Source organism: Hetaerina americana, unplaced genomic scaffold (assembly GCF_022747635.1).
Source record: "Hetaerina americana unplaced genomic scaffold, ioHetAmer1.1.p SCAF_5, whole genome shotgun sequence".
NCBI lineage: Eukaryota > Metazoa > Arthropoda > Insecta > Odonata > Calopterygidae > Hetaerina > Hetaerina americana.
In genome coordinates, this window is record NW_027287095.1 from 7,481,323 (window position 1) to 7,509,029 (window position 27,707).

At 37.5% G+C, this 27,707-nt stretch overlaps 1 protein-coding gene across 1 annotated transcript; it reads right to left on the reverse strand.

The window, feature by feature from the left end:
- Positions 1 to 16: 16 nt before the first annotated feature.
- Sec8 (Secretory 8) lies at positions 17 to 27,113 on the reverse strand. The gene is made up of 17 exons (XM_071592409.1): positions 27,054 to 27,113; positions 26,814 to 26,975; positions 26,532 to 26,701; positions 26,105 to 26,270; positions 25,770 to 25,993; positions 23,901 to 24,057; positions 22,617 to 22,940; positions 20,727 to 20,854; positions 20,397 to 20,505; positions 20,118 to 20,263; positions 17,170 to 17,344; positions 16,409 to 16,629; positions 13,881 to 14,193; positions 12,615 to 12,824; positions 8,387 to 8,557; positions 7,706 to 7,912; positions 17 to 2,338 (listed from the first exon to the last, which is right to left on the reverse strand). Exons 1-17 carry the CDS (start codon positions 27,111 to 27,113, stop codon positions 2,168 to 2,170), a joined length of 3,114 nt encoding a protein of 1,037 aa, XP_071448510.1. The 3' UTR covers positions 17 to 2,167.
- Between the last annotated feature and the right edge of the window lie 594 nt (positions 27,114 to 27,707).

Here is a 27,707-nt window from a genome sequence, read left to right on the forward strand (position 1 = left end):
AGAATAATAACAATAATATTACCAGAAATTGTTACTTTAATCAAAACATAAAATAAATACAAAGTCTGTCTGAATAATAGAATCCAATATGGGGAGAGAATTATGAATAAAAAATGATCATTATGGCATATTATTATGAGCTGTGATGACAAATTCATTATTACATATAGTTTCATACATTTTTAAATACTAAAATAAAAAATATTTTATGTATATAATAACAGGAATCAATTTACAACAAATTTCAATAAATATTTAAATCTCTGAATGTCAAATCCTTCATATAATGGTTAATGACATGATGGAAAGTTATGATGAATTCAATACAACAACAAATATAAATTTACTGTACTTCAAAACTCCTAGAAGCAATGCAACAAAATCAACTGTGTATATGTATATATATGATGCATCTATAAATTATATAGGACCTAAGATGAAACAAAGTCGTTCATATAACAGATGGAATATCACGGAAGTAGAAAATTAGAGCAATTAAAAAGTACTTATGCATTTCAGTATATGCCTATCACATTTTATGAACTTCAGAAGCATATTAATTTACATGGTTAGCCATGTGTTGGGAGGTCTATCTTTCACATATGATTCCACAGAAAATGAATCCCAGTATATGATAAGAAAATTCTGTGCAAGTATATAATGCACAATAAAGAATCACCACAATGCCTTCTACTGCATATTTTACATTATTTCTTTAAAATCTTTCTTCACATCTGCACAACTTAATTTTAGAACATAATTACAAATTCTGGCTTAATCTCATGTGGGATAATAATTTGCATAGCGAACATCACAATTGAAAACATCAAATTGTTTCGTGAGTAGCTTTGTTTGTTAATTATTTGTTTTCTTCATCAAATTTCAATTTTTAACATAAATCCATTTCTCATTGTGTATTCCCAAACATGATTTGTTGGAATTGGAACATATAATGACCAAAAATTGCATTTTTCCAATCGCTTTCATTTTATTTCTGACAAGGTTTCAGAGTAATATATCATCTTGAAAAGCAGAATGAGAATAAGTGCCCCCAACATCCTTGAAAACAATGTATGAAAGATAGCACTTGCACTCATTGCACTTGAAGATTATCTTGTAGATAGAAAACTCGTAGAAAATAAAATTCTTAACCAGAGGAAAATAGCAATTATTGGTTCATTAATACAAAGCCTCATAATCCATTAGGTAACTTTGCACTTAACTCACTGAGCATACATTGGAAAGTTCATTTGGTAGCATCCTTACCAATCTTGCAAGACTGCTATGCTTACAAATTATTACTGTATTGAATCAGAAATTAACTTAGACTGACATGAATTGATGACATGAAACTTCCATTGGGTAGAGTGGCAATTTTAAAACTAATAGGACAAAGTGACAGCAAAAAGCCATAATAATTATTCTATATCAGTCTTAATTCATGCAGATGACCTAAATTAGAACATTCTAATGACTGTTCCCTGACCACCCAAGAATCTTCCTATTACATAAATATCACTATGATGCACTTTCTGGAATACTTGCTAACTTTCACCAAATCAAGTTTTAAGCTTCAAGGTTAGTATTTACGCCACAAAATTAACATCCCCAGTAGATGATGTAGCGATGTTTCCATCTTAATTCATACAACTTACATAACAATGTTAATCAGCTTAAATTTGACAAAACCTTCGTTGTAAACTTTATGTTGGTTTACATTATGGAAATTAGTGTCATAACTCAAAGGAGGCAGTAGTTCTTTAACTTTAATGTTAAACTTTGAAAGGGACACTTTGTTGGAAATAAATTAAAAGCAGAAAAGTTAATTGTAAGTAATGAACATTTTTTGCAGCAGCTCTCATTTTAAAACCCAGATAGATACATATTTTACTTTCAGCTTTTAACTTTGACATAACTTAAAACTGGAATGCAATAACACCTTGAAGTAAATTTGATGAATGTGTAACCATGGTAGATATGAACATGAAATTGAAATTAGTTAAGCAATTTTACCCTGGAAGTATTGCTTCATCCCATTATTTCTTAACATGCCAATGATTTTTCACATTTCAATCATCAATTATTTTAATTATATTGTAACAAAATATGGTTTCAAGTTTAGAACTTTCCACCTAAGGCAATATTTTCTGCTTATAAATAACAATTGTTACACAGTCACTCCTACTTCCCCAAGAATTTCTGAAAGGCGCTCTAGTTGCTGATTAATTGTGCCATAATCACCACTATCCCCACGGCTTTTATTTAACAACTGGAGAGCATTCATGTACTCAAGTTCAGAAAACTGAGGTCCTTTATCAACAACCCCACTCAGGATTTCCTGAAAAAAAAGACTAAGTTAGAAATGCATTTATGCTCCTCAAAAACATAGTTACCTTTAACAGAGATAAGACTGGGAACATCAAATTCCATCTTCTGTCACACCATTTGAGGAAAAATTTACATATAAATTCTATACTACCCAAATGTACAAATAAAAGTGTACAATTGCTTGACAAGAGAAATATGAATGACTGCAAAGAAGTTTCATAAACTTCGTGACACCTGAATGCAATTATCCTATTGTGTTACTTGAATCAGCATAATACATATTAATTCATGGTATGAAAAACATTCAGGTCATGAACATAAAACATTAAGTTATGCATATAAATTTTTGGAGGAATACAGATACTGCAAAACTAAGATATATTTTCTTCAAGACTAAATGGTAACAAGTAAATGATGTGACATATTTAATAACATACGGATGGGGAGGAATCATTAACTTTTCACTAAAAGTTCCCACTCTTCTTTGCTGTGAACAGGAGAGATTAATTATGTGCTAAGCAATATGGGGTGAAGTTTTATCACTTTGAATGATCCAGATATGAGTAAAAGTCCAGAAAATCACAGGGCTTCAGCCCACTAGGCCGTGTATCACACCAGTTAGTGTGATAGACAAATAGTCCCTCATCCCTCTCCGCGGGGGAAAATTCCTGCTACCTGCAACGTTGGGTCGCATTCCCTGCCTTTTACAGACTCTTTGGGGGGTAGAGTGTTTTGTGGTGCATGTTCATGTGGTAGTGATGTTTCAATTTCTTGCTTGTTGTGTCCTGGCTTCCGTGCGTGTTGTAGGATGGCTTTCGTGCTGCATCATGGGGTGCAGTTTTTAGTTGTTTTGCGGTATATGTTTGCATGAGTATTGGATGAAGGGATTTTTGCATGAGTGTGTGCGCTGCTGTGGGTGTAATTTTCCATTTTGTTTTTTTTGCATGTGGTATTTTTCCTTTTTACGGTTGGTGACTTAACACCCCCCGCCACACGCCCTTGCGGCGGCTTGCGGGGTATTATGTAGATGTAGATGTAGATAGTCTTCGTCCTCATCTTACGATATCCTTGTAAAGCAAAATCGACACTAGCAGCACAGAAGACCAAGAAAAGGACCGAATTAGTTAGAATAGGAACTTGAAATGTTACGGCAATGTTGAGGACAGGGAAATAAGGAAATATAAAAGGTGAGACCAAAAAAAGGAAATATAGATATTTAGTTGTTGCAAAGGAAACACTTGGTTTTTCCACATAAAATATTTATTCACGACCTAGGTTTCGACGCTCAGCGTCATCTTCAGGTGAAATACAGGCCAAAATCTTTCTTTATATAACAGAAGGAATGGGGAGGTGGGGGGGGGGGTGTATGGATGTAAGAAAGGAAGAGGAGATGGTGGGGGAGGGAAAGGAGCGGGATTGGGGTATTACTGAGAAGGAGGAGTCAAGGTTAGTCTCCGGGGGGGGGGGGGGAGAAGGGGGGGGGGGAGGTTAAGGAAGCATGGTAGGGAAAGGGTTGCCTGGCGGGGGTCCGCCTTGGGGTTAGTGGAGATAGGACAAAGAGTTTGGGAGTTTAAGGTTGAGGAGGGGTGACCGGGAGTTACATAGCACGTCGTTCACTATATTACAGGAAGAATTTGCTCTTTCCAATATCTCCATATTTTCCAAAATGTCCAACCGGGGGCCTTTTCTTTCGAAATGGAGAAACTCCACGCTGAAATCACTCTTATGGTTCTGGTCAATCAAATGCTTGGCAAATTGAGATTTTCCATTACCGTTCTTCAGGCAGGCCTGGTGCTCCTTCACACGTTCTCGGAACTTCCTTCCCGTCTGGCCTACGTAGACGGCGGAGCATTCACAGGTTAGCTTGTACACTCCGCTCCTTTCCGATTTTGGGATTTCGTCTTTGTTATTTGCGAGGATGTTTCGCAAGTTGCGTCTATTGTAAAAGGCTGGCTTTATCCGTTTTTTTGGTAACACTTTAGCGACCGAGAGAGACAACTGTCCTAGGAAGGGAAGCCTGCGCCACTTGGCTTCTGAAAAAACATTATGATTGAAACCATATATTAACAGCGTGCTTAGTTTTTTTCCTTTTACACTGGTATAAACGGTCAATTAATTGGGGCGTGTAACCATTGCTGTGCGCTATCTGTTTAATAATAGACAGTTCTTTCGCAATATTGCGCGAAGACATGGGCACGTTAATTACTCTATTAATCATTGCATGAAAAGAAGACAGTTTTTGAGAAAAGTGGTGCCTGGATGTGGCATGGATTACTTGATCTGTGTAAGATTTTTTTCTGTAGATTGCAAATTCCAATTTCTGATTGACTCTAGTTACTACTAAGTCTAGAAAATTAAGAGAGCCATTGCTCTCCTTTTCTAAAGTGAATTTAATGGATTTGTTGATTGAGTTAATGAACATTAAAAAATTGTCAAGTTGTCTCTCCGATCCTGACCATATACAAAAAACGTCGTCGACATAACGGAACCAGCGATAGACGTTATTCACTAAGGAGTTGTGGTGAGCAAAAATGTCTCTTTCCACCTGACACATAAAGATATCGGCTAATAATGGAGATAGGGGTGACCCCATCGCCAGCCCTTTTGGTTGTTCATATATTCTCCCATTGAATTTAAAATAATTTTGCGCAACGCATGTTTTTAGACCTGAGCACACTTCACTTATAATGGGGAACGGAACCGCCTTCTGTATGAGGAGGTCTTCGGCGAGCTGAACGGCTTCTTTCACAGGAACACTGGGAAACAGATTCACCACGTCAAAGGAAACCAGGATGCATTTAGGAGGGAGGACCACTGAGGATAAACGGTTGGCTAAATCTGAGGAGTTGACTACCCCATGTTTGGGGGAGAATTTGGAGTGCTGCCTAAAGATGTCATTGAGTTTCCTAGCTTTTTGGACAATCAGATTATTCGTAGCTAAACTACGTCTGATTGATTTTAGCGGATAAGGGCAACGCAGTAGTGGTGATGGAGCAGAATAGCTACAACAGGAAGTGCGAAGAGTTCATCAAGGAAAATAATATCATAGAATTACCTAAGGATCCAACTACCCAATTCCAAAGGTATTGTAGGGACACCATCAAATCCTGCCAGCTTTTGTTTAAACCGAGTGATGTATATAAATTAGTGCAAATGAATCCCTCTGTTCCCCGGTTCTTCGGACTACCTAAAGTGCATAAACCTGATGTGCCCATAAGGCCAGTAGTTTCAAACGTTACAGCCCCGAACCATCTCCTAGCTAGGAAACTCAATGACATCTTTAGGCAGCACTCCAAATTCTCCCCCAAACATGGGGTAGTCAACTCCTCAGATTTAGCCAACCGTTTATCCTCAGTGGTCCTCCCTCCTAAATGCATCCTGGTTTCCTTTGACGTGGTGAATCTGTTTCCCAGTGTTCCTGTGAAAGAAGCCGTTCAGCTCGCCGAAGACCTCCTCATACAGAAGGCGGTTCCGTTCCCCATTATAAGTGAAGTGTGCTCAGGTCTAAAAACATGCGTTGCGCAAAATTATTTTAAATTCAATGGGAGAATATATGAACAACCAAAAGGGCTGGCGATGGGGTCACCCCTATCTCCATTATTAGCCGATATCTTTATGTGTCAGGTGGAAAGAGACATTTTTGCTCACCACAACTCCTTAGTGAATAACGTCTATCGCTGGTTCCGTTATGTCGACGACGTTTTTTGTATATGGTCAGGATCGGAGAGACAACTTGACAATTTTTTAATGTTCATTAACTCAATCAACAAATCCATTAAATTCACTTTAGAAAAGGAGAGCAATGGCTCTCTTAATTTTCTAGACTTAGTAGTAACTAGAGTCAATCAGAAATTGGAATTTGCAATCTACAGAAAAAAATCTTACACAGATCAAGTAATCCATGCCACATCCAGGCACCACTTTTCTCAAAAACTGTCTTCTTTTCATGCAATGATTAATAGAGTAATTAACGTGCCCATGTCTTCGCGCAATATTGCGAAAGAACTGTCTATTATTAAACAGATAGCGCACAGCAATGGTTACACGCCCCAATTAATTGACCGTTTATACCAGTGTAAAAGGAAAAAAACTAAGCACGCTGTTAATATATGGTTTCAATCATAATGTTTTTTCAGAAGCCAAGTGGCGCAGGCTTCCCTTCCTAGGACAGTTGTCTCTCTCGGTCGCTAAAGTGTTACCAAAAAAACGGATAAAGCCAGCCTTTTACAATAGACGCAACTTGCGAAACATCCTCGCAAATAACAAAGACGAAATCCCAAAATCGGAAAGGAGCGGAGTGTACAAGCTAACCTGTGAATGCTCCGCCGTCTACGTAGGCCAGACGGGAAGGAAGTTCCGAGAACGTGTGAAGGAGCACCAGGCCTGCCTGAAGAACGGTAATGGAAAATCTCAATTTGCCAAGCATTTGATTGACCAGAACCATAAGAGTGATTTCAGCGTGGAGTTTCTCCATTTCGAAAGAAAAGGCCCCCGGTTGGACATTTTGGAAAATATGGAGATATTGGAAAGAGCAAATTCTTCCTGTAATATAGTGAACGACGTGCTATGTAACTCCCGGTCACCCCTCCTCAACCTTAAACTCCCAAACTCTTTGTCCTATCTCCACTAACCCCAAGGCGGACCCCCGCCAGGCAACCCTTTCCCTACCATGCTTCCTTAACCTCCCCCCCCCCTTCTCCCCCCCCCCCGGAGACTAACCTTGACTCCTCCTTCTCAGTAATACCCCAATCCCGCTCCTTTCCCTCCCCCACCATCTCCTCTTCCTTTCTTACATCCATACACACCCCCCCCCCCCACCTCCCCATTCCTTCTGTTATATAAAGAAAGATTTTGGCCTGTATTTCACCTGAAGATGACGCTGAGCGTCGAAACCTAGGTCGTGAATAAATATTTTATGTGGAAATCGAATCGAACCCGCGACCCTTGGAACAGGATTTTTGGCAAATGATATCAATGAAAGATAAAAGAAGGACCATGAAGGATCAAAAAAGAATCAAAATGAAATCACAGAAGGTTGGATGGAATATAGTGGGGTAGAATGTATGCAGATTTGAAGAAGGGTTTATTACAGTGCAAGCTACCAGATGGTGTCTATTGGGTAAGGTTAAGAAATGTAGGGGGTTAGCTTGTGTCCATCCATACCTACCTTTAAAAGTAGATTACTTAATATAACAATAAAAAATTTGATGACCCTTCACATTTACTGCGCAACACATTGATAGCAAAACAATTGATGCTTCATTCTGGGATTTTCATTTGCTCTAGACATCAAAAATGTGAACAGCTATTTCAGCATGCATTACTCAGAATTATGAAGAACCTATATCAATTGGTAAATAAATAAACATGCCTTTACCTCAGGGTTTTGATAAAAGAGCTCATAATATCTTCTAGCATAGTCCAAGGCCACTTCTCGTGCCATGGTGATATTTGTAAGAGTCTGTTGGAGAGTAAATATATTTTTGCACATTTTTCCTATTGTCATTTCATCAATATGTTCCAGGTGCTGAGATGAGCCAATTAAAACTTTCGCAATGAGATGTCCAAGTCCCTCAAATATGTACTGTAAATACAAAAACAATACGAGCATCAATATAAATTCACCATAATAATATTTTCTGTGGATAGATAACTGTTCATTCAAAAACTGTTGAAGATTTATTTATTTATTTAAACTCAGACAATCAATGACTAAATAAAAGAAAAAGGAATTATATATTTTTAAACAGCTTTGAATGAGGCAAAATTTAATGAATTTCTGAATAACGAGATAAAAAGAGACCAAAACAAACAAATAATTTGGTATTTTAATTATTTTTAAAGGTAAACGTCATTATGGACTAAAAATACATGTTGAAACACAACAAATGCCATGTTGATGTAAAAAAAGGTTTTAAACCGCAAATAGTCAAAATATAATACTGAGAAATTTAAAACTTTCATGTGAACATCAGAAAAGGTAACAATAGCAAAATTAACATTTTTAACAATGACAATTTTTAAAAATATGTAAAGTAAACAAGTGATGACAACTAACCTTTGACTTTCTTGGCTTGAGACTTGAGCTCATGGCTTCATCTATGCTAACAAGAACTCGACTCAGTTCTAAAACTTTAGGGTCTGGTTCCTGAGAATCTAGTCCACTGAAAACACCAGAACTGCTTCCACTACTTCTCGGCAGCAAATAATGGAAACACTGAACTCTGACCTAAAAAAGAGGAGGAAGAACTTTTGAAAAACCCACGTCCACTTTATAACACTGCTTTTATAGCATGGGGTATCCAAAAGAGTAGACATCTGGAGATAAGCATTGGAGGTATCACAAGATGCTAAACTGAAACTTTGCTTTCGCCAGAACAAATCTCCAGCTGAGCCCAATGCAACACTGCAGGAAGGTTATGAATAGACTGCTCTTTTCTATTGCACCGCCAGAATGTGGTTTCAAATTTCCAGGGATACCATCAACTTCAAATTAATCAATTTGGAACTCCAGTCACAGCTCTTATAGAGGTAAACATTAGCACTGCTGCTTATATTGTGAGACACTATAACAGAATAACATTTTAAGTGGTCAGAAATATTACATATTTCATTACGTGCCTCCCACACACATTCGTAACAGACAAATTACACATGATATGTGCTTGTGTGCAGTACATTAAAAACATGATAATCTCATGAAAATCAATATCAAGTGCATTCCTCATCCTTCCTCTTGTCCAGACCTAGCCCCATATAACTTTATCCTGTTCTTTAATGTGAAGAAATACAAAAATAGAAAGCAGTTTTCGTCATCAAAAGCAGGCAGGGGCAAACAACATTTTTCAACTTTCAATGACTCCTACTTTGCATAAACCGAAACGTGGGTCTACTGCTGGCTGTAGTATGAATGAAAACCCGTAAGAACAATGGTTTACAGCTAGAATTATTATGCAATCATTTTATTTTTTCCAAAGATTATAAAGAAGTTAGCACTATCATCATAGAAATGAAGCTTAGGAAATTGATGGGAACACAAATGTAATAAAAATATTTTAAGCTAAAACATTATCCCAGAATGAATATTCCAGGTTTTTGGTGTTCTTTAGAGAACCATCCTGTTGGTTCATATATGAACCAAAAATAATGATCACCATGTTTTTCATTTAATACTTCCTACAAACAAAGCAAAAATTTTTACAAGCTAGAGACCCTGAGCACCACATGAATGAAAATTAAGACAGAGGCACTCAAAAAATTATAACAGTGATTCAATTGAACAAAGTGTAGCACACATAAAACACTTAACTGGACTGTAATCATCATAGTTTAGGCCCCTAAATCAATAATATCTACACCACACCAATCACCTCCAGGAATCAGCAAGAGGGTAAACTTCTTGATTCCCCATCATTCAATAGCTAAGTCTATTCTAGATTGAACTTATCAGTTTTATGGAAGTAAATTCACTTACACAACCATTGAATTTTCTGAGAAAATTATTTAGTATACTACCTTGATCAAAAATTTCCCGGAATTTATTCAGAAAATTAAAAATACAAGTTTATTCATCTAAATCTATATTGTCCCCTTCAAAGTAATCCCCATCGACTGCAACACACTTATGCCAGCGCTTGATCCAATCCTCGAAACATTTTTTATATTCGGTTTTCGGTATGTCCATCAGTGCTTCCTGCGATTTTTCCATTACTTCCTCTCGGCTGCTAAAACGCGTTCCCCGTAATGGTTTTTTAACTCGATTGAACAGAAAGAAGTCACAGGGAGCCAAATCAGGTGAATTCGGTGGCTGTTGGATGGTATTTGTTGCATTTTTCGTCAAAAAATTACGAGTAATGATAGCACTGTGCGACGGTGCGTTATCATGGTGCAAAATCCACGAGTTTTCTGCCCACATTTCTGGTCTCTTTCGGCGAATTGCTTCACGCAAACGTCTCATAACGCCCAAATAATACTCTTTGTTTACTGTCTGGCCTTCTGGCAAAAATTCATGATGCACTACACCGTTGTAATCCATGAAAACCGTCAGCATTGCCTTCTTTTTTGACTGAAAACGACGTGGTTTTTTGGTCTCGGCTCATTTGGTGAACGCCATTCACTTGCCTGATGTCTGGATTGCGTGTCGTACTCATAAACCCACGTCTCGTCTCCAGTAATGATCCTTTTGATGAATGTGGGATCGGATTCAGCCTCGCAAATCATGTCTTTTGCGACGTCAACACGGTCTCTTTTTTGCATGAAATTGAGGTCTTTTGGCACCAACTTTGCTGCTACACGACGGAAACCCAAATCATTAACCACAATGTCTTGGGCGGATCCATAGGCAATGTTCAAGTCCTCCGCTATTTCTCTGATGGTTAATTTGCGGTTATTGACCAACATTTCTTTTACTTTATCAATTTTTTCACCGACTTTCGATGTCGATGGTCTGCCACTGCGTTCATCATCTTCGATTGACTCACGACCACTTCTGAACCGCTCGTGCCACTGGTAAACGACCGTTTTTTTTAGAGAATCGTTGCCGAAACACTTTTCCAACATTTCCAACGTCCGTGCGCCACTAAATCCGTTTTTTTACGCAAAATTTAATACAAGTTCGTTGTTGCAAATTTAAATCCATTTCTGCAATTGTAAAAAATCGCCAACACACACAGAGATAGATGTACTCTTGGCTACGTAACTTTTGCAAATGTCAAGTTATGACACTAAGATTTAAAGGGAATATCAACAACAGATGTACCAATTTAACAAAAAAACAGAACTCAAATCGGAACGATGGGAGCGCCACACGGTGGTTATTCCGGGAACTTTTTGATCAAGGTAGTAGTCAACATCAATAATATCAAAACTAGTTGGTAAATAGTAGAATCCAATTCCTGACCTGTCCAGGTCATTTGAATATTAGCCTATGATAGAAGAATTGGTATACTACAAAGAAATTAAAAAAGGAAGTGAAGATTGAGACATGAAGAAGTAAAAGATTGAGAGGAGCCAATCAACATTGAGAGGAACTCCTTTACACTGGACTGGAAGGGTACATTAGAGGGAGACAGTGAAGGACTTGATGCTCTTAAATGATCACAAAGATGCATATTCCATCCTAAATCTCATGAAGTGCTCCTTGGCCCAGGAGATAGGAAAGGTGGATAAGAAAAAGGCTAATCTTCGGCTGGGTACCACTTAAGAAGAACTGAGATGGCTCAGAAGCCTGAACTCCATAAACCTCACATGCTCTTTTTTAATGGCATTTGCTTGACTGATGTTTATGGGTTCTTAAAAGAAGTGTATGGAACACATCACATTGCTTGCAAATATTCCAGACAGACACAAAAAGAAATGCAATTGGAGTTTGAATACAAATGATAGTTACAAATAAAAAAGAAAAGAGTAAACAGGAGCAGTAACAGCGTACATAAGAATAAAATTATTTATGAACAGAGAGAAACATGAATTCATCCACAGTATAGAATTGATGTTAGTACAGTAACTGATAAAATTTAGATTTAAATGACGGTAAATTTTCTGTTTCCCTTAGTTTTCTAGGTAATACTTTCTGGAATTTGACACTAGCATAACAAGGGTTCTTGACAAAAACATAGCCGAGTTATGAGCAGTTATCCTCAAGTCATTACAGCCTCTTGTGCTGTGCTCCTATGCACATCAACATTGATAATCAAATTGAGCATAGCTTTGTTTAGTTGTACAATAATGAAGCGGAACACGGAAAATATTCATACAGGTAATCATTAAAATTTTTAATTTTTTTAAAAATAAGATCTAAAACTGTATGCCCTTAGAACTTTACCCAGAATTCTCACTGCCCATTTTTGCAGCCTTAAGAGGTGCATGGGTGCATAGAGTGCCCCCTTAAGAGGGGCATATGAGCGCCCCCACATGGCATTTCCATATTTCAGTCAACTATGAATGAAAGCATGATTAACTGAGAGACCCATAAAATCATCAGCCAGGGTCACAATTTTCCTCACAAAGTAACAACCAATAGCAACTTTAGAGCTTATTTTATCAACATGAGTTCACCAGGAAATACTCCACTGTATACTATATGCATACCCAAGAATTTTGTCACAGAAGAAAACTTAAGAGAGGATCCATTAATCCTCAAAAGTGGGGAGGCTATAATTTTTCCTTGATGGGGATGAAATAGGATAAATGTAGCTTTCTCATTGCTCATTGTTAATATTCTCAGGGTTTTCAGGGAAATGAACAATATGCGAGTTTATAAGCATTTTATTGGAAGATAAGCTCACCTCAAGGTGCAAAACAAGAAGACATGTATCTGCAAGGTCCTCAAAATCTCGGACTTGCTGCTGCAAAGCCTTCAAAGTGGCCTCTGGAATTGGAGGAAAAGAATCGGAATTCTGAGCTCCTGAAGAAGGTGATGGCATTGTCTGTTGCAGCGGTCTACTCTGTCCTGGAAGCCCAGCCACAAACAAACTAATTGACCCAGCAAACCACTCCTGAAATTTAGAACACAATTATTACACACCAAAGAGCAATAACGATAATCAACTTCCTCTACATCATCTCTGACATTTGAAATTTTTTTTAATGGAATAAATCATAATTTCAGGACTATTCTCATGTAACTATATCTCAATGGATGCTCAAACTAAAAACAATACCACAACTCAGAACATATAACTGAGGGAAGTTCACAAAACCTACTATAATATACCACAGCATGAGTTGAACACACTATTTCCCTACACACGAGTTAGAGAGTCAAAAATCTTTAGGGATGGGAAGAAGTTTCTAAAGGGGTCATTTTTTAATCATTGATATATTAAAGAATTGAGTATCAGACATGACACCTGAACTCAAATACATTCATTAAGTAAATATGCACATTGGCATTGAGTTCTCAATGTCTATATAAAAATGCTCCAAGTAGTAGGGGAGGCGACCGACAGCTAAGGTCATCTGCACCACAGGGAATGGATGGGAAAGGGGGAAGGGTGGAGAGAAACCCAACGTCGGCATTAGACTACTCTAAACGAAATGTGTCAAGGGATCCACATTTTAACGTCCTATCCAACAGACATCGCACTCACTCAAAGTGCTCTCCAAAAAACACCACAAGTAGGGATCGAGATACCACTGAAAAATATCTGCAGTCTCCAGAATTCGAACCTGGGTCCTCTGGGTGGGAAACCAGTATGTTATCTACCGCACCATCCTGATCCCCCAAAAATGCTCTAATCAAGAATGTTCAATACAGTTCAATACAAGTCACAAGGGCATCCTACCCTGGAGAGCAGAATTTGATGTACTGACAGTGGATATGCAGAAGGCCATCCTCTCAGGGTCCCTTTGCCTTCTCCAAGCACATGCCCCGACAGCACAGTAGCCATATTCAATGGCAAACAGGCATTGCCACACACGTATAACTCTCAGTCAGAATCTCTAGCTATTCATAATGATGGCAACAAAAGCTGCTGTTTGCCAGAGACTCTGAGGAGAATTTCTACAAATGTAAATAAATATTTATTTAAAAAATAGAGAACTGTACTAACCAAGCTTTCTTGAAGCTGGGCAAGAACCTTCAACTGGTTCACATCTGAGATAATCTCATGGGCATTTATACCACCCTCTCCCAGATTCCCAGCCAGTATTTCAGCTTCCCTTGCATTACGCTGTCGGACTTCTTCTGGGCTCTCCTCCTCTTCGCTGCGTCCTTGGCCTGCAATGCGCCCCGCCACTCCATCCACAGGACCCCTGGAACCACTCTTGATGGCATCCTCATTGGACCCCACAGGGTGACCATGCTTCACCATCTGCTGCTGCAAAGCCTTCTGGGCTTGAAGATCGGTCCAATTAGGAAGAGACCTGATATAAGAAAAAAATTCAGATTTCATGTTAAATTTCGGAGGTGATAAACCATTTTTTCATATATACATAGTCTCTCTAATAAATGCGCAAATTGGTGCAATCTGGTGGCCATGATGTGGACTATAGCCCCACCCTCTAGCGGTGCTAGTTGCCTGAGACCCAATGAGCCATCTGTGCTTGGCGAATCCTCGAGCTGTGGATATGGTGCCCATTGTTAGTTTCCGTTGTCCTTATTTTTTACTGTTTGTCGAAAATGGAAATTGATGCAATCACCGAGCATTGACTATACATCAAGTTTTTTGGTGAAGTGCAGTAAAAGTTATCAAAAAATTACTGAAATGTTGACAGCTGTTTACGGTGATAAAGCTTGGAAGAAATCATCTGTTTTCAAGTGGATTAAGCATTTTAAAGATGGCCAACATGACACCACGGATGATGAAAGGCCAGAACGACCTTCGACCACCCATATTGACGACAACATTGATCCTATGCGGCCCCCTGTCCTTACCGATTATTGAAAAACTGTCCTAATGATAGCTAATGAACTGAATTTAGGAAAATCACCACTGCACATTATTTTAACCGAGCATGATGGATGGATCCTTCACCATGACAATGCTCTTGCACATTCAGCATTGATTGTTGGGCCAGTTTCTGGCAAAATATTCAATCACTATCCTTGATCATCCTCCTTATTTGCCAGATCTCACCCCCTGCCACTTTTTCCTATTCCCAAAATGAGGGGACATCACTGGGAAGATGTAGACACAATAAAGCAAGAAACGATGAGAAAACTAAACAGCCTAACTGCCGAGGACTTCCAAGGGTACTTTAAACAGTGGAAAAGAAGATGGAATCAGTGCATTATATGATGTAGATGGGTTCAGAAGTTATCAAAAATGCACTGCCAGTGGCGAAGACAGTTCAATCACAAATTAATGACAGATGATATTTTCATCTAAATTCTGTTTTTATCTCAAATAGACATGAGAAATTGTAACTCAAAAATTTGCCTTTTGAGGATTAAAAAAAATGTATTTAATTCATTTGTTTGCAACACCAAATTAATTGTATCTATATTCCTTATTTCACCATTATCTTATTACTTATTGTGGTGTTCTATGGTGTCCGGATAGACCTGGTGATGTTGACTATTCGAAAAAACCAATCGTTTTTAAAACAAAAATCAGTTGAACTAACAAAGTTATTATTATTCACTTTTTATCATGAAGTTAAATCAAGTTGAGCCGAAAACCATAGAATTCTGCATTCATTCATTTGCATAAGTCTTTGGCCACTTCATTTCAGATCTTCAAATCAGATTCAACCCACTAAATACTTTTCTACACCTGAATATTTCAATTCATGATTGTTTTTAATGGAGGCCTTCTCACAGTTTACGTTGAATTTGAAAACATGTAATTATAAAAATTTCTAACAGTATTACACATTTATTCGTTAATTTGTCTAAAACTGCATTTTAATTTATCAACATTATTCAAAACAAAAAATAAAAAGAAAAAAGAAAAATGTCCTAAATTGGTAATAAGTAAATTATTATAATTCAATTTCATGAAATCCCAATTTCAGTTTCCTTTTGATGAAATTACTTCATGAGACGGCCACTTAGGAACTGAGCGGAGCAGGCTGCTATGGAATGGTTCTTTTGACTATAATGCACCCACAGCAGGTGCATATAACTTTTATTCCAAGGGTACTAGTACCTTTAAAGCTCAAGACTGAAGTATACACCACATTGCATTTCCCCAAAAAAGACGGTAAGATTACAAAAAATTACTGAGCCACCTCTAGTCACCATCACAATAATCAACTTAAATGTCGGTTTGATAGGCAATGGTAGAGCTCACCTTTTACTCAAGTTTATATGGAGCATACAATTTACCGCAAGGAGAGCCATTTCCTTCCCCTCTGCCATATGTGGTTCCCCAGGAAGATCTGGCATCAATTCACCAAAAATAACACAGCTTATGTGAAGCCAAGGGTGCCCTAAGGGTTCACCTGGAACCATGGCCCCCTGGTCCACAGACCAGTGTTCCACCCACTGAACTATCATATACAAGTCACAACTAACAGCTATTCCTATCAAGTTAACAACACTTCAAGTAAGCACTTCAGGTACCTGAACAAAATATATTTTTTAAAAGCATGGGATTAAATAAAAATTCAATTATACACAGAATGATCAACATACTTGAGAAAGCGACTAATGTCTTCATCCTTCAGCCACGCAGCACTAAAAACTCGTTTATCTTCCGAGTCAGGTTGCACAATGCTTCTGTAGGCAGCATGGCACGTTTCCCGGTAGTTACGCAAAACACTGCACATCATCCCCAAAAAATGCTCAGCATATGTTGGCAGGGAATGAGTCAAGTTCTGGAGATCTAGTATGCATTTCTCCACTGCAATGGTGCTCTGAAAAAAATGGAATCAAAGTTAAACCTCTAATTTAAATTTTTTTGAGGGTACCAGCGACAAAATGAGCAACATTGATCTTTACATAAAACTCATGTCAGGATTAGTAAATATTTCACAAGTATATTTTCATATTTTGCATTCAGAACATCTTATAGGATTATGCAAAATGGATATGCACACCAAAAATTTGTTTATACATGGTGGTGCAATAATTGTACTTAAATGAAAATTTTGGAATACTGAGAATTTGTAAGTATCACCTCTCATATCAGAATAAGAGATCTATTTTAAATTTAAGTGAAATAGAAACACCATTAGTCATCATCAAGTTTCCTTCACTCTCTATCTACGTGAGATTCCAAGCTGTTGAGGGCCCCATGGAAAGAGCAATGATGAGAAACTTTTTCATCTTCATGAAGATCATTTTATAGTATGCAAATGGACAAATCAATTTCTCAATGACAAGATATTGTCACCTGTGGAGACAGTGGAAATCCACAGCGTCACTGTGGCCAAAATTTGCCCAAAATTGCTTACCACTAGCAACGGCCTAGACACTCCAAGGCTGCGAGTTGTTTCTGAGTCAGTCGTAGTACGCCAAGCATCTGGAGCTTTGGTTGCAGCATCAACCAAAGAAGACACCAATTGGTGATGCTGACCCAGAAACACTTCCTTGACATAATCAGACAGGAAGTTACTAAGAGTGCAGGGCCTTAAAATATAAATACAAAGTCCATTGGCCAACATTATTCTTTTCCAGCTAATATGAAACATATATGGGGAATATATTATTTGATAAAACAACCTTGACAGTAAAAATTGATAGTAAACATTCAGTGTCAGGCCAGCTGATCATTCCACAAAAGGGATGGTCAAAAATATCCCTTACTAAAATCATTGATTCCAAGTTTAGGAAAAATTGTACCAAGAAAAATATCATTCATAATATGTATTTCATTTCAATGATAAATATTGTTGTGTTTCCTCAAGAATTCAAAATATACTTGTGTTGTTTAAAGACTTATTTCATTGTTTATAAAATTCATTTGATAATCTACCATTCAAGATGGCTTTGGATGGACAGAACAAAAATACATTTATTTGCCTATCCTAACAAAATACAACCAGACACTACAATAGGCGCTAACTCAATTCTTCTTCCTTCTTACCTTCATTCCAGCAAGCATTTCAATAAATCTCCCCCCTTCATTGCTTGTCTAATGTTCTCCCCTCTATTGCACTCTTTAACATCCCATTGCCAAGAAAAATTCTACACATCAACCTTACTGGCTCCTTTCCAACAATCCTCTTCTCTCCTCAATCTACACATATCATCTTGCTGCAATTACCATGTTTCCACGCTCTATAAAACCACACTCCATATCTAAGTTTTAAACAGTCTCGCCTAACATCATACTTACTCAACAGATCTGTCATCAACTCTTGCCTCCTTATGAAAGCTTCTTTGCCCTATGTAATTCTTCTTCTTATGGTCCCACTACTTTGACCATCTTGGTCCAAAATACTGTCAAGAAATGTAAACCATTCCATCTAATCTAGTTTTTGTCCTCCCATTTCAATGTATAACTTAGCCTTTACCTTTCTCAAAAGCCTCAATACCTTCGTTTTGTACAAAATTTCTCATTGCATACTTATCACACTGCTCTTCTAATGTGCTTATCAATGATTGTAAGTCCTCAGCTGACTGGCTTAATAAAGATTGATCATTAGTAAACTTGACTTTCATTCTCATTTTCAGTTCTCCCCATGCCTCTTTTACCATTTCCTCCAAATATGCATTGTAAAGCACAGTTAATAATGGACATCACTGACTTACTCCTCTTCCTAACACTGCCCATCCCGACTCTCCCTCCCCGACCTACACCTGAGCAGTCGGAGGCATGTACAGGTTGCGGATTAGTCTCCTATCCCTCTAATCTATTCCTATTTTCCGCAGTATATTCATTAGTTTTCCCAATTCACTCTATCAAAAGCCTTTTCAAAATCTACAAAAGAGGCTACAGATTGTACTCTATTTTCCTCTCTATTAGTGACCTCATTACTGCTATGGCACCAAACATGCCTCTTCCCTTCCCAAACCCAAACTGATCAAGCCACTGAATAGGTGCCCTCCTCTACGTTCTCTTCTTGATGATTCTAAGAACCACCACACCTGCATGTATTCTTCTATAATCTTCACAAATGACTAATCTGACAAAATCATCTAGCCAAAGTCCTTTATCAAAAAAAGCTTAAAATAACCCATAAAAACTCTTCCTTCCATGTTTTCCTAATCCCTTAAGTAATTTCACTGGGATGTGGTCTATCATCATTTCAATTCACTTCCTACCCTAGCTTTTAATTTTAATCAAGTATGCCTGGACTTACACCACCTATAAACCTCAATTGATGAAGATGCATTCAAACATTGATGCACACATTGGATTTTTGCACTGTCTCATATTTATACAATTAAACTTCCATTATATGAATTTCATAATCCAAATTTCATTACTTGAAAGATTATAGTAGTAGTGGTAGTAGATTTAGGGGAGGCGACTGACAGCTAAGGTCATTTGCACCATTAGGGATGGATGGGAAGGAAGGGTGGAAAGAAACCCGGCATCATTATTAGCCTACTCCTAACAAAAGGCTCCAACGGGTCAGCAGTTTAATGTCCCATCTGACGGATGGCATACTCATTCAAAGTGCTCTCTCCAAAGCACTTCAAGTGGAGATCAGGATACAACTGAATAATATCTGTTGTCTCCAGGATTCAAACCTGAGCCCTCTCGGTGAGAAGCCAGTATGTTAGCCACCCCACCATCCCGATCCCCCCTGTTTACACATGTATAATATGACTCCTTAATTTTTACCAAAAAATTCCATTTTTTACACATCTGGAGCAAAAGTTGACAACATTTTCTACATATTTTTTAAATGCCGCTACGTTAATTCCAATGAATTGATTTGAATTATAAGTTGTGATGAGCCTTTGTTAAATACATATTCTCATGTAAAAAGGGCCAAAATAAATATAATTTAACACTTTTAACAATAGTTGCAAGATATTGGGATCTCAATTATTTGAATTTATCAACAGCATTACCAACGATAAGGAGATTTTGAGTGGGTTACAAAATTCACCACCTGTGCCACAAGTGCTACCTACAAATGTTGGCCTTCTATTGCTGTGTTACAACAGACAGGGAGGCAGAAGTAATATTTACAAAAAGAAAAGTAATAACTGTGATGTTGTTATTACATAATGACAATGGCAGTAAATTTTGGAATGCAACCTTGTAAAAATTTAACTCCGATCTAAAATAACATCTCTTTTAACTTTCCACAAACCACTTTTGGGTCGAATCATTAGTCGACTCATTTTTTTTCATCATCAGCCTACATATGAGTATATACGATCATTACACATGAAATCAGTCATTAATTCTCTTCCGCCCATGAAAGATTAAATTTTTACTTACCCAGGCTGGCCAATGCCTCTTTCTATTTCTTCTATAAATTTCATCAAAGGAATGAATATCTGTGTTATGTTCTTGGGATCTGGCTGGCATACTAGCGTCCTTTGTTGTCTTGCAAGATTTGGGTCAGCTTGTGAGAAGCTCTGGGACTGGTTCAAAGGAAACTCATATTAATATTGAAAGTGAATTTTTCTGTGAAAACAATCTACACTCAACAAAATGGAAAAGCATTTGCCACCCTGTTGTATATTTACAGGCCGGGAATACAGTATTTCAAACTACCTGTTTCTCTCCACCTGGCAGTCCATCATCCTTTTCCTCCTTGAGATAGCTGTTCATAGTTAATGCATGGGATGAATAATCAAACTTGAATAAAGATGATCTCTTTTGCCTGCGAACACCCAAAAGAGGAAAAACATCACAATTAAAAAAAGTGGATGAACCAAAGTGTAAAATAGACTTCCACCTAAAATTAATACGCTTTAGATAAGAGTCTCCAGAAAACAAATTTTGTGTGATAAATACATATTTTCTAATGCCATTACCATTACCAAAATAAAACTTCATGGTATGGATAACTTGAAAATAGAGAATTGGTAATTCATTTATCACCTTTGTGGCTTCTTCCGCGCAAAATATGATGATATATCAGTTGATGTGTCAGAAAAAGATGTAGGAGCCTGGTGCTGGGCATTAGTTGTGTTCTGTATATCGAGGTAATCCGTAAGCAGAAGCTGAACCTGCAAATTTCAGCCAAGGATGAATAGTTGTTTCGTTTAATGAATCTTCAGAACAATATACAATAAGCACAATTCCATGATGCAGCTGAAGCAAATAACAAAGTACCCAAAGAACGGTTCTGAAACTTGGATTCCTGGCTGAGAGCTTTACACATAATTAGGCAAATTCTATTCAGACCAACATTCTAACCAGATACTATGTGAACCCTGGACAATATCTTCTGGCAGTAAATTTTCATTGCAACACCCTACCTTCACCTTTCCACAATATTTAATGGCTGCCATCTAAGATGACCTTAATGCTATTCAATGCTAGGGCGACACCTGACAATGAGAATTTAACTTAAAAAAATGCACAGTGATGACTTTTCGATTAAGATTCTCTCCCAAATGCCAACTGCATAGGGAACACCTCTCCTGGGTGAAACACATAAGGGGAATATTCGGACAAGCTAACAAAAAATTAGGATTTATTAGAAGAGTCCTGGGTAAATGTGACAAAAAGGTCCAGGAGAAATTTTATCTTTACTGGTGGGGCCTCATTTAGAATATGCTGCTAGTATATGGGATCCTCATGGAGTTGGATTAATTGCCGAATTAGACCACGTGCAGCGTAGAGGAGCTAGATTTGTAAAGCGTTGCTATGATAAACTTAGAAGCGTATCCAAAATATTAGAGCAGCTAGGCTGGGAATCACAAAGCAAAGGTTAAACTACAGATGTAATCTCTTGCATAAATTGGAAGGATATCTCTTTAGCAGTAACGATGAAAATGTATTATTACCCCTATCACACTACAGTAGGAGAGATTAAGTCAATAAAATCAGAAAGATAATATGTAGAACAAATTTAAGATGTCATCTTTTCCATGAATGATAGAGATCAGAATAACATTGTCCGACCGCGGTAGGGTCATATTTGGGTCAACATTAGTCAGGTGTGTATACACTCCCTGCCACACACCCTAGCGGTGGCTTGCAGGGTACTAAATTATCTAAAAAATATCATATCCAACAAAGCCAAGTTTCTCTTAGGAGCATCCAATGCTCTTAAAAGCAGAGTAATTGGAGAGAAAACACACTCCAACACTGCAGCTGGACTAAAATATGTGAACCCAGTCTACTTTGTACGCCATGGTCCATTTTTTTCCAATAGTTGTCAGTAAAAACTTCACCTCAAAAATTACCTAAAAAGTATTGGAATACATTTTTTTTAATTATTATTATACACACCAAAAATTTAGTAAAACAGCACAACAAGTTAACAGAAAAAATGGAATGTAATCCTTGTCTATTAGGTAAAAAATGCTGTGTTAAAGCATTGCAGACATATGGTAAATGTTATAGTAGCACTTATTGTGTTGAATCTCTCCAATCTAGGACCCATAATCTATAAAAATCCAAAATGCAGGTCAGAGAATCATTCCCAAGCTTCTTAATTTTGAGATCCTGTACTGCATTTCATATGCACAACTCACAACCCTGGCTCATGCACAGAGGCTAATGGAAGAGTCCAGAGGAATTGATTTGCCGGTAAAGGTGGGTATCCACACCAAATTTACCAAATGATGCCATAGTACAGCAGAGAGAAATTACTAATGCAATAGCCAGGAGGTTTTTCATTTACTGTAAGTCACAGATTCAATCCTGAGACCTTCTTGATGGCAGATGAATATTCCCCTTTCCCAAATTTTACTCCCACCTTAAGCCTCCAAACCAATACATCAAACAACAGGGATATGAGAAAATTAAAACATAACTCACCACAGCCTGTATCTTTGACCACACATCAACCATTTCATACAGCTGAACATCAACCCTGTATTTTTCAGCTGCACGGCGAAAACTCTGTAAGATGCATGAATGGGCAGCAGCAATCATGCGAAATTGATCAAACACTGTTTGTAGAAGATCAAGAAGGGCTTTTCCTTGGGAGGCACTCTGGTCTTGTGTAGGTAGGGAAATAACTGGTCCAGTTGTTCCACCTGTTGCAACAACTGTTGAACCAACACCATGGTCTACTAGGACTTGTTGAGTGGTTCTCTTAACAATGGTGAGGAGTTCATTCTGCATTTTCCCCTTGATATCCTGAGAATTATAACATTCACTTCTAAGCATTTCATGCTTCAGAAAATGAGGAAAAAGGACTGAAACATAATATGACAAGCGCATTATATTGTGTCAGTCATTCATGGTTCCTGTGATACCTGCGGAAAAAATTTCATGACACTTCCATGTTTTTTCAAGGAAAAAGCATTCAAAATGTTGGACAAACACATTTAGTTGTATGAAAGTGAATAAAAAGGGATTATTTCAAACAAGGCAGTCTTAACAAATATCATTTACAATGCAACAATTTCAAAGAGTAAAAATCATTCACATTGACTGGGATCACTCAATGTCTGGCCAAGAGTTTTAGCCTGTTAAGCTACCTAGTTATCCTCAAACACACTGACATTTTGGGGACTTTAAAGGAACAAGTTTTTATGGCAAAATACTGTACATACAATGACAGAGATATTCATAGTAGTAGATTTAGGGGAGGCGACCGGCATCTGAGGTCGTCTGCACCATTAAAGTTGAATGGGAAAGGAGGAAGGGTGGAGCAAAAATGGCATCGGCATTAGCCTACTCTTAACAAATGCTCCAAGGGGTCTGCAGTTTAACGTCCCATCTGACGGATGGCATGCTCATTCAAAGTGCTCACCCCTAAATATCTCAAGTAGGGATCGGGATATCAGTGAAAATTAGCCACCTCCAGGATTTGAACCCTCTGGATGGGAAGTCAGTACACTAGCCACCACAACAACCCAATCCCCAAAGGTATTGAATTGTACTGTAGCCATCAGCACTGCTACCCCACCAATCTCATTCCATAAAAGGGTTAGGAACTCATTGCCTGTAGCACGCAACTTACTGCTTTCAAATTCAAACAAAATGCAACAAAAAGAGTTGACCGAGTGAAATCTGAGCACTAATATACACCCAATACAGAGAAGAATGATTGATTTACAGAGTGGCAGTAGGAGTCCGTAAAATGAATCTCACCTCCACTGCATCAGGTAGTTTCCCCAGGTGAGCTAAGCATTCAACAAGAATAGCCATAAAGTGCTCTCTCCTTCCCTCTGGGTCCTCCTCATCAATATCTTCCTGAATGTTGTTGAATTCATCTCCTGGGCCAGTACCAGTTGATTGTAGGTCATTTCTGCAGAGAAAATAACAATATATATTGGCAGAATTTTGAAAAATGGCAGCCTAAGGAGGTCATAGTTTTGGGATTTATGGACTTCTGTAAGACTTTCTCACTGGTTCCAGTTCGAGCCTCTAAACCTGATGTAACACCTATTCCTGTCTCTGCTGCTATGCTCAATATTCATTTCTAAGCTTATTTAATTAGTTTTATGATTATATTTATCAACTAGACTACTTTTCATTAGTTTTTGCATGGGAGACATTAAAAAATTAATCATATGAATACATGAATATTAATACCTAGTCATTTATTTTTTAAGTGTTACGAAAATTTGAATTGCAGGAAAATGAATACTTGTAAAATTTTATAATGACACATGGCACTCTCGTAAAGTAAAAATTGGTACGTAGGGAAAATACAAATGCACTAAAGGATATCCAAGCACTGCAATTGCCAATGTCCTCTAACCATAATCAGGTCAAGGCATTGGTATGAAAAACCCTCCCGAGAAAGGGAAAATTTACAGTTAAACTAATATCATTCACCCATTTCAAGGAAGAAAATAACTATCTATCTAGCTTCTCTACATTTAACCATGGTCCTACAGTATAAATGTATTCATTGCAATTTTACATTTCAAGGTGTGCTGCAATTTTCGTTTTCCCAATATTCCTTGATTAGAAACAACTTGCATGTGGTGTTATTCTCTTTTACAGGCGGTGACCTAAAGCCCCCACCACATGCCCTTGTGGTGGTTTGCAGGGTATTATGCGGATGATCAAAGAATCAAAAGCTTATTTAATAGCGCCTAAAATAACTCTTCACTTTTTCCCTGTAAGCATTTAAGTTCAAATCACTGCAGTGTTATTACAATAATACAATTGATGTATTGATAGAGAGGGAGATAGGAGTGAATGCTAAGCCTTCCTAATATATAATGGCATTGCCAGTTCAACTGAAATAATCCATTTCCATTCAAAATACACATTTCAACATAGCATCAGCAAATAAGTAGTAAGGCAAACTGAAATGGAAATAAAATGCATGACATAATAAGAAAAAAATCATTAACACAGGTGCCTGAATAAATAAAATTCACAGAAGATTTTTTGCACAGGTGAAGCAAAAATAAGTAGAAGCATTACTTTGCAAATGTGTTCATTTTTTTAATTATTGTAGCAGCAGCAAAACTGTCATCAGGCATTTCACAAGACAAACTAGATTATAAATTACTTTTTTAATGACTACTTGACATTCAAGAAAATATTCACTAAACATGGGGTTAGAGCTGCTATATTAAAATTTAACAATCAATTTCAATCGAAGATATTTTCAAAGCAAACTAGAAACATTTTAAATGTAGTGAGTTACTCAGCAAATGTAAAGGCTGACAAATTATGACTCAAAGCTGTGAAAAATCAGCTTCTAGGAGTCTCTAATTGCAGATCAATGCACAGAACCCACATATGCACACTTGAAAATGATTATTAAAATCCAAACACAAATCTTTGGTGGAAAAATGTTTCATCATCAGAATTTAGCAAATCTTTATTTAGATGCATCTCAATGACGATTAATGCCAGAAAATCTTATAGATGCCTGGAGCATTTTTATAAAAGTTTAGCAAGTGGATTTTCAGAGAAAATACTAGAATACATCTAGTAATTACATGAAATTTGAGATTTATATGATCTTTCAGACATCCATTATGGTTCAGTGCTCACCTCTGATTTGGACTACTAGAATATGAAATATCCAGGAGGACCCTCCTCGCCTTTGGTTGAGATTGTTCTCCAGGTCGTGCTCTTCCAGAGCCAACCCTCTGCAAAGGAGTATACTGTGTGCCACTCTCTCTTCCTGATCCCTGCCGACGCAAGTTTAATGCCTCCTGGCTCGTTTGTACGTAGAGATGGCGAGATAATTCTCCCATCAGTTTTTGGTGCAGGTGCTGTAAATTCATCACCATGGTAGAGTAATTGCCCAAACTCTATTTTGTTATTCTTGACACCAAATTAATGAAAGAAGGAAGTTAATTTGTATATTGAAAAAACATGCATACCTCCTTTTTGGTTTTCAACTCGGCACGAACTTCTCTCAGAGCTTCTACTCCTTGGAGTGTACCCTCGCCAGTGGATATAGCAGATACCAATAGCTTGGTAGCATGTAAATAATGTTTCTTGGCTACAAATTTCTCGAGTTGATTTGGAACTTCGATAAGTTTATCTCTAAAGAAAAAAGTATAATTGTTAATACGGAGAATTGATAATTTTACTCACTGATATCTTAGTCAGGGCTTCGACCAGTTCACTCCCAATCACTACATCAAATACCAAAAACACCATTGAATAATACTGATAACTAACACATGACCCTAGCCTGGACAAAATGTTGGCACATTATTGAACGTCGAAACAAATGTTGTGCAAATATGGAGTAAATATAATCTACACAAACAAAAATGGAGTATTTATAACACCCGTACTCACATCTCCTCAAGAAGAAATAAAACATGTTTGTGCTCCACTCCCTCAAGCCATAGTTTTTTCAATTCATCCCGTCGGCATCTCAGAAGCATTTTGCAGGCATGGAGATTTTCCTTTACTGCGTGAACCTTTTCTCTGGACGATGTAACCATATTAGACAGCTGGCCAAAGAGCTAAATGGATGACAGAGACAGGTAAGGAATACTTAGCCCCAATATACAGCAAGAGCGATAACGAGAAGAGGTTACAATTCATTTCAACGCAAAGAGAGTACTAGCTATATACCTGCATTATTTGGCTGAGATCTTCATCATGAACGGATATTAATTCATCCAGTCTTTGATCACTCTTCTTGTATTCTTTCTCAAGTTTTGCTTTTTCTCTATCCCTTTGCTCGTTCGACTCACTAGCGGAAAGAGTTCTAATCACGGACATCAACAGTCCACTCTGAAAAATCAATTTATGGACAAAAACATTATGAGTTACAACAACAAATATCATATTCAACGAAAACTAATTTCTTACAGTTTCTTTCGGATGTTTTACCCCTCTTGGGGGTTTCGCAGGTGGGCCTGGCAGCGCCATTTTTTGGCACTATGGACAACTATGAAAATTTTATTAAGCAAACATTCAAAATAAATATTACTTAACATCAAGTGGATAAATTTCGGATTTTTATAAGTAAAAAGAATTTGAATCGTTTCTATAAACGCCTTCTCAATTACGTCAATTACATAAAATCTAAGTTATTTCGCCACTTTGCATCCTGCTGAGGAAATTTTCATATATTTCTCATGCAGGCGCAAAACGAAATGTAGCATTTGCGCGAAAATATGAAATTTATAGTATGCATAGCAAGGAGGTATAGAGGAAAGTAAAATGTGTCAGTGATCATATGCTTCCTCTAAAAATTGGTTGGAAGACTAAGAAAGGAGACTAAGGAAATGATTACATCATTTGATAAGTATAAGACGTAGCCATAACAATTAACACTTCAACAATGTTACGAAATCATCAGTAACTAACAAACATGTAATTTAGGAATTTCCAAATTAATGGTTAAACTTTTGTTACGACCAATATATTTTTAGAACTATAACCTAGCAAAATTTCAGTTTTTATCAGGACTTTGCAGCATCACAAAATGGTAAGTTCACGCTCATCTTAATATAAGTTAAT

Coding starts and splice junctions, on each gene's coding strand:
- Sec8 (XM_071592409.1), bottom strand. CDS start 27,113: ATGGCGCTGCCAGGCCCACCTGCGAAACCCCCAAGAGGGGTAAAACAT. Junction 26,702..26,813: donor ATCTCAGCCAAATAATGCAG/GTATATAGCTAG, acceptor TCATCCATTTAG/CTCTTTGGCCAGCTGTCTAA. Junction 17,345..20,117: donor AGAGGCATTGGCCAGCCTGG/GTAAGTAAAAAT, acceptor TTATATTTTAAG/GCCCTGCACTCTTAGTAACT.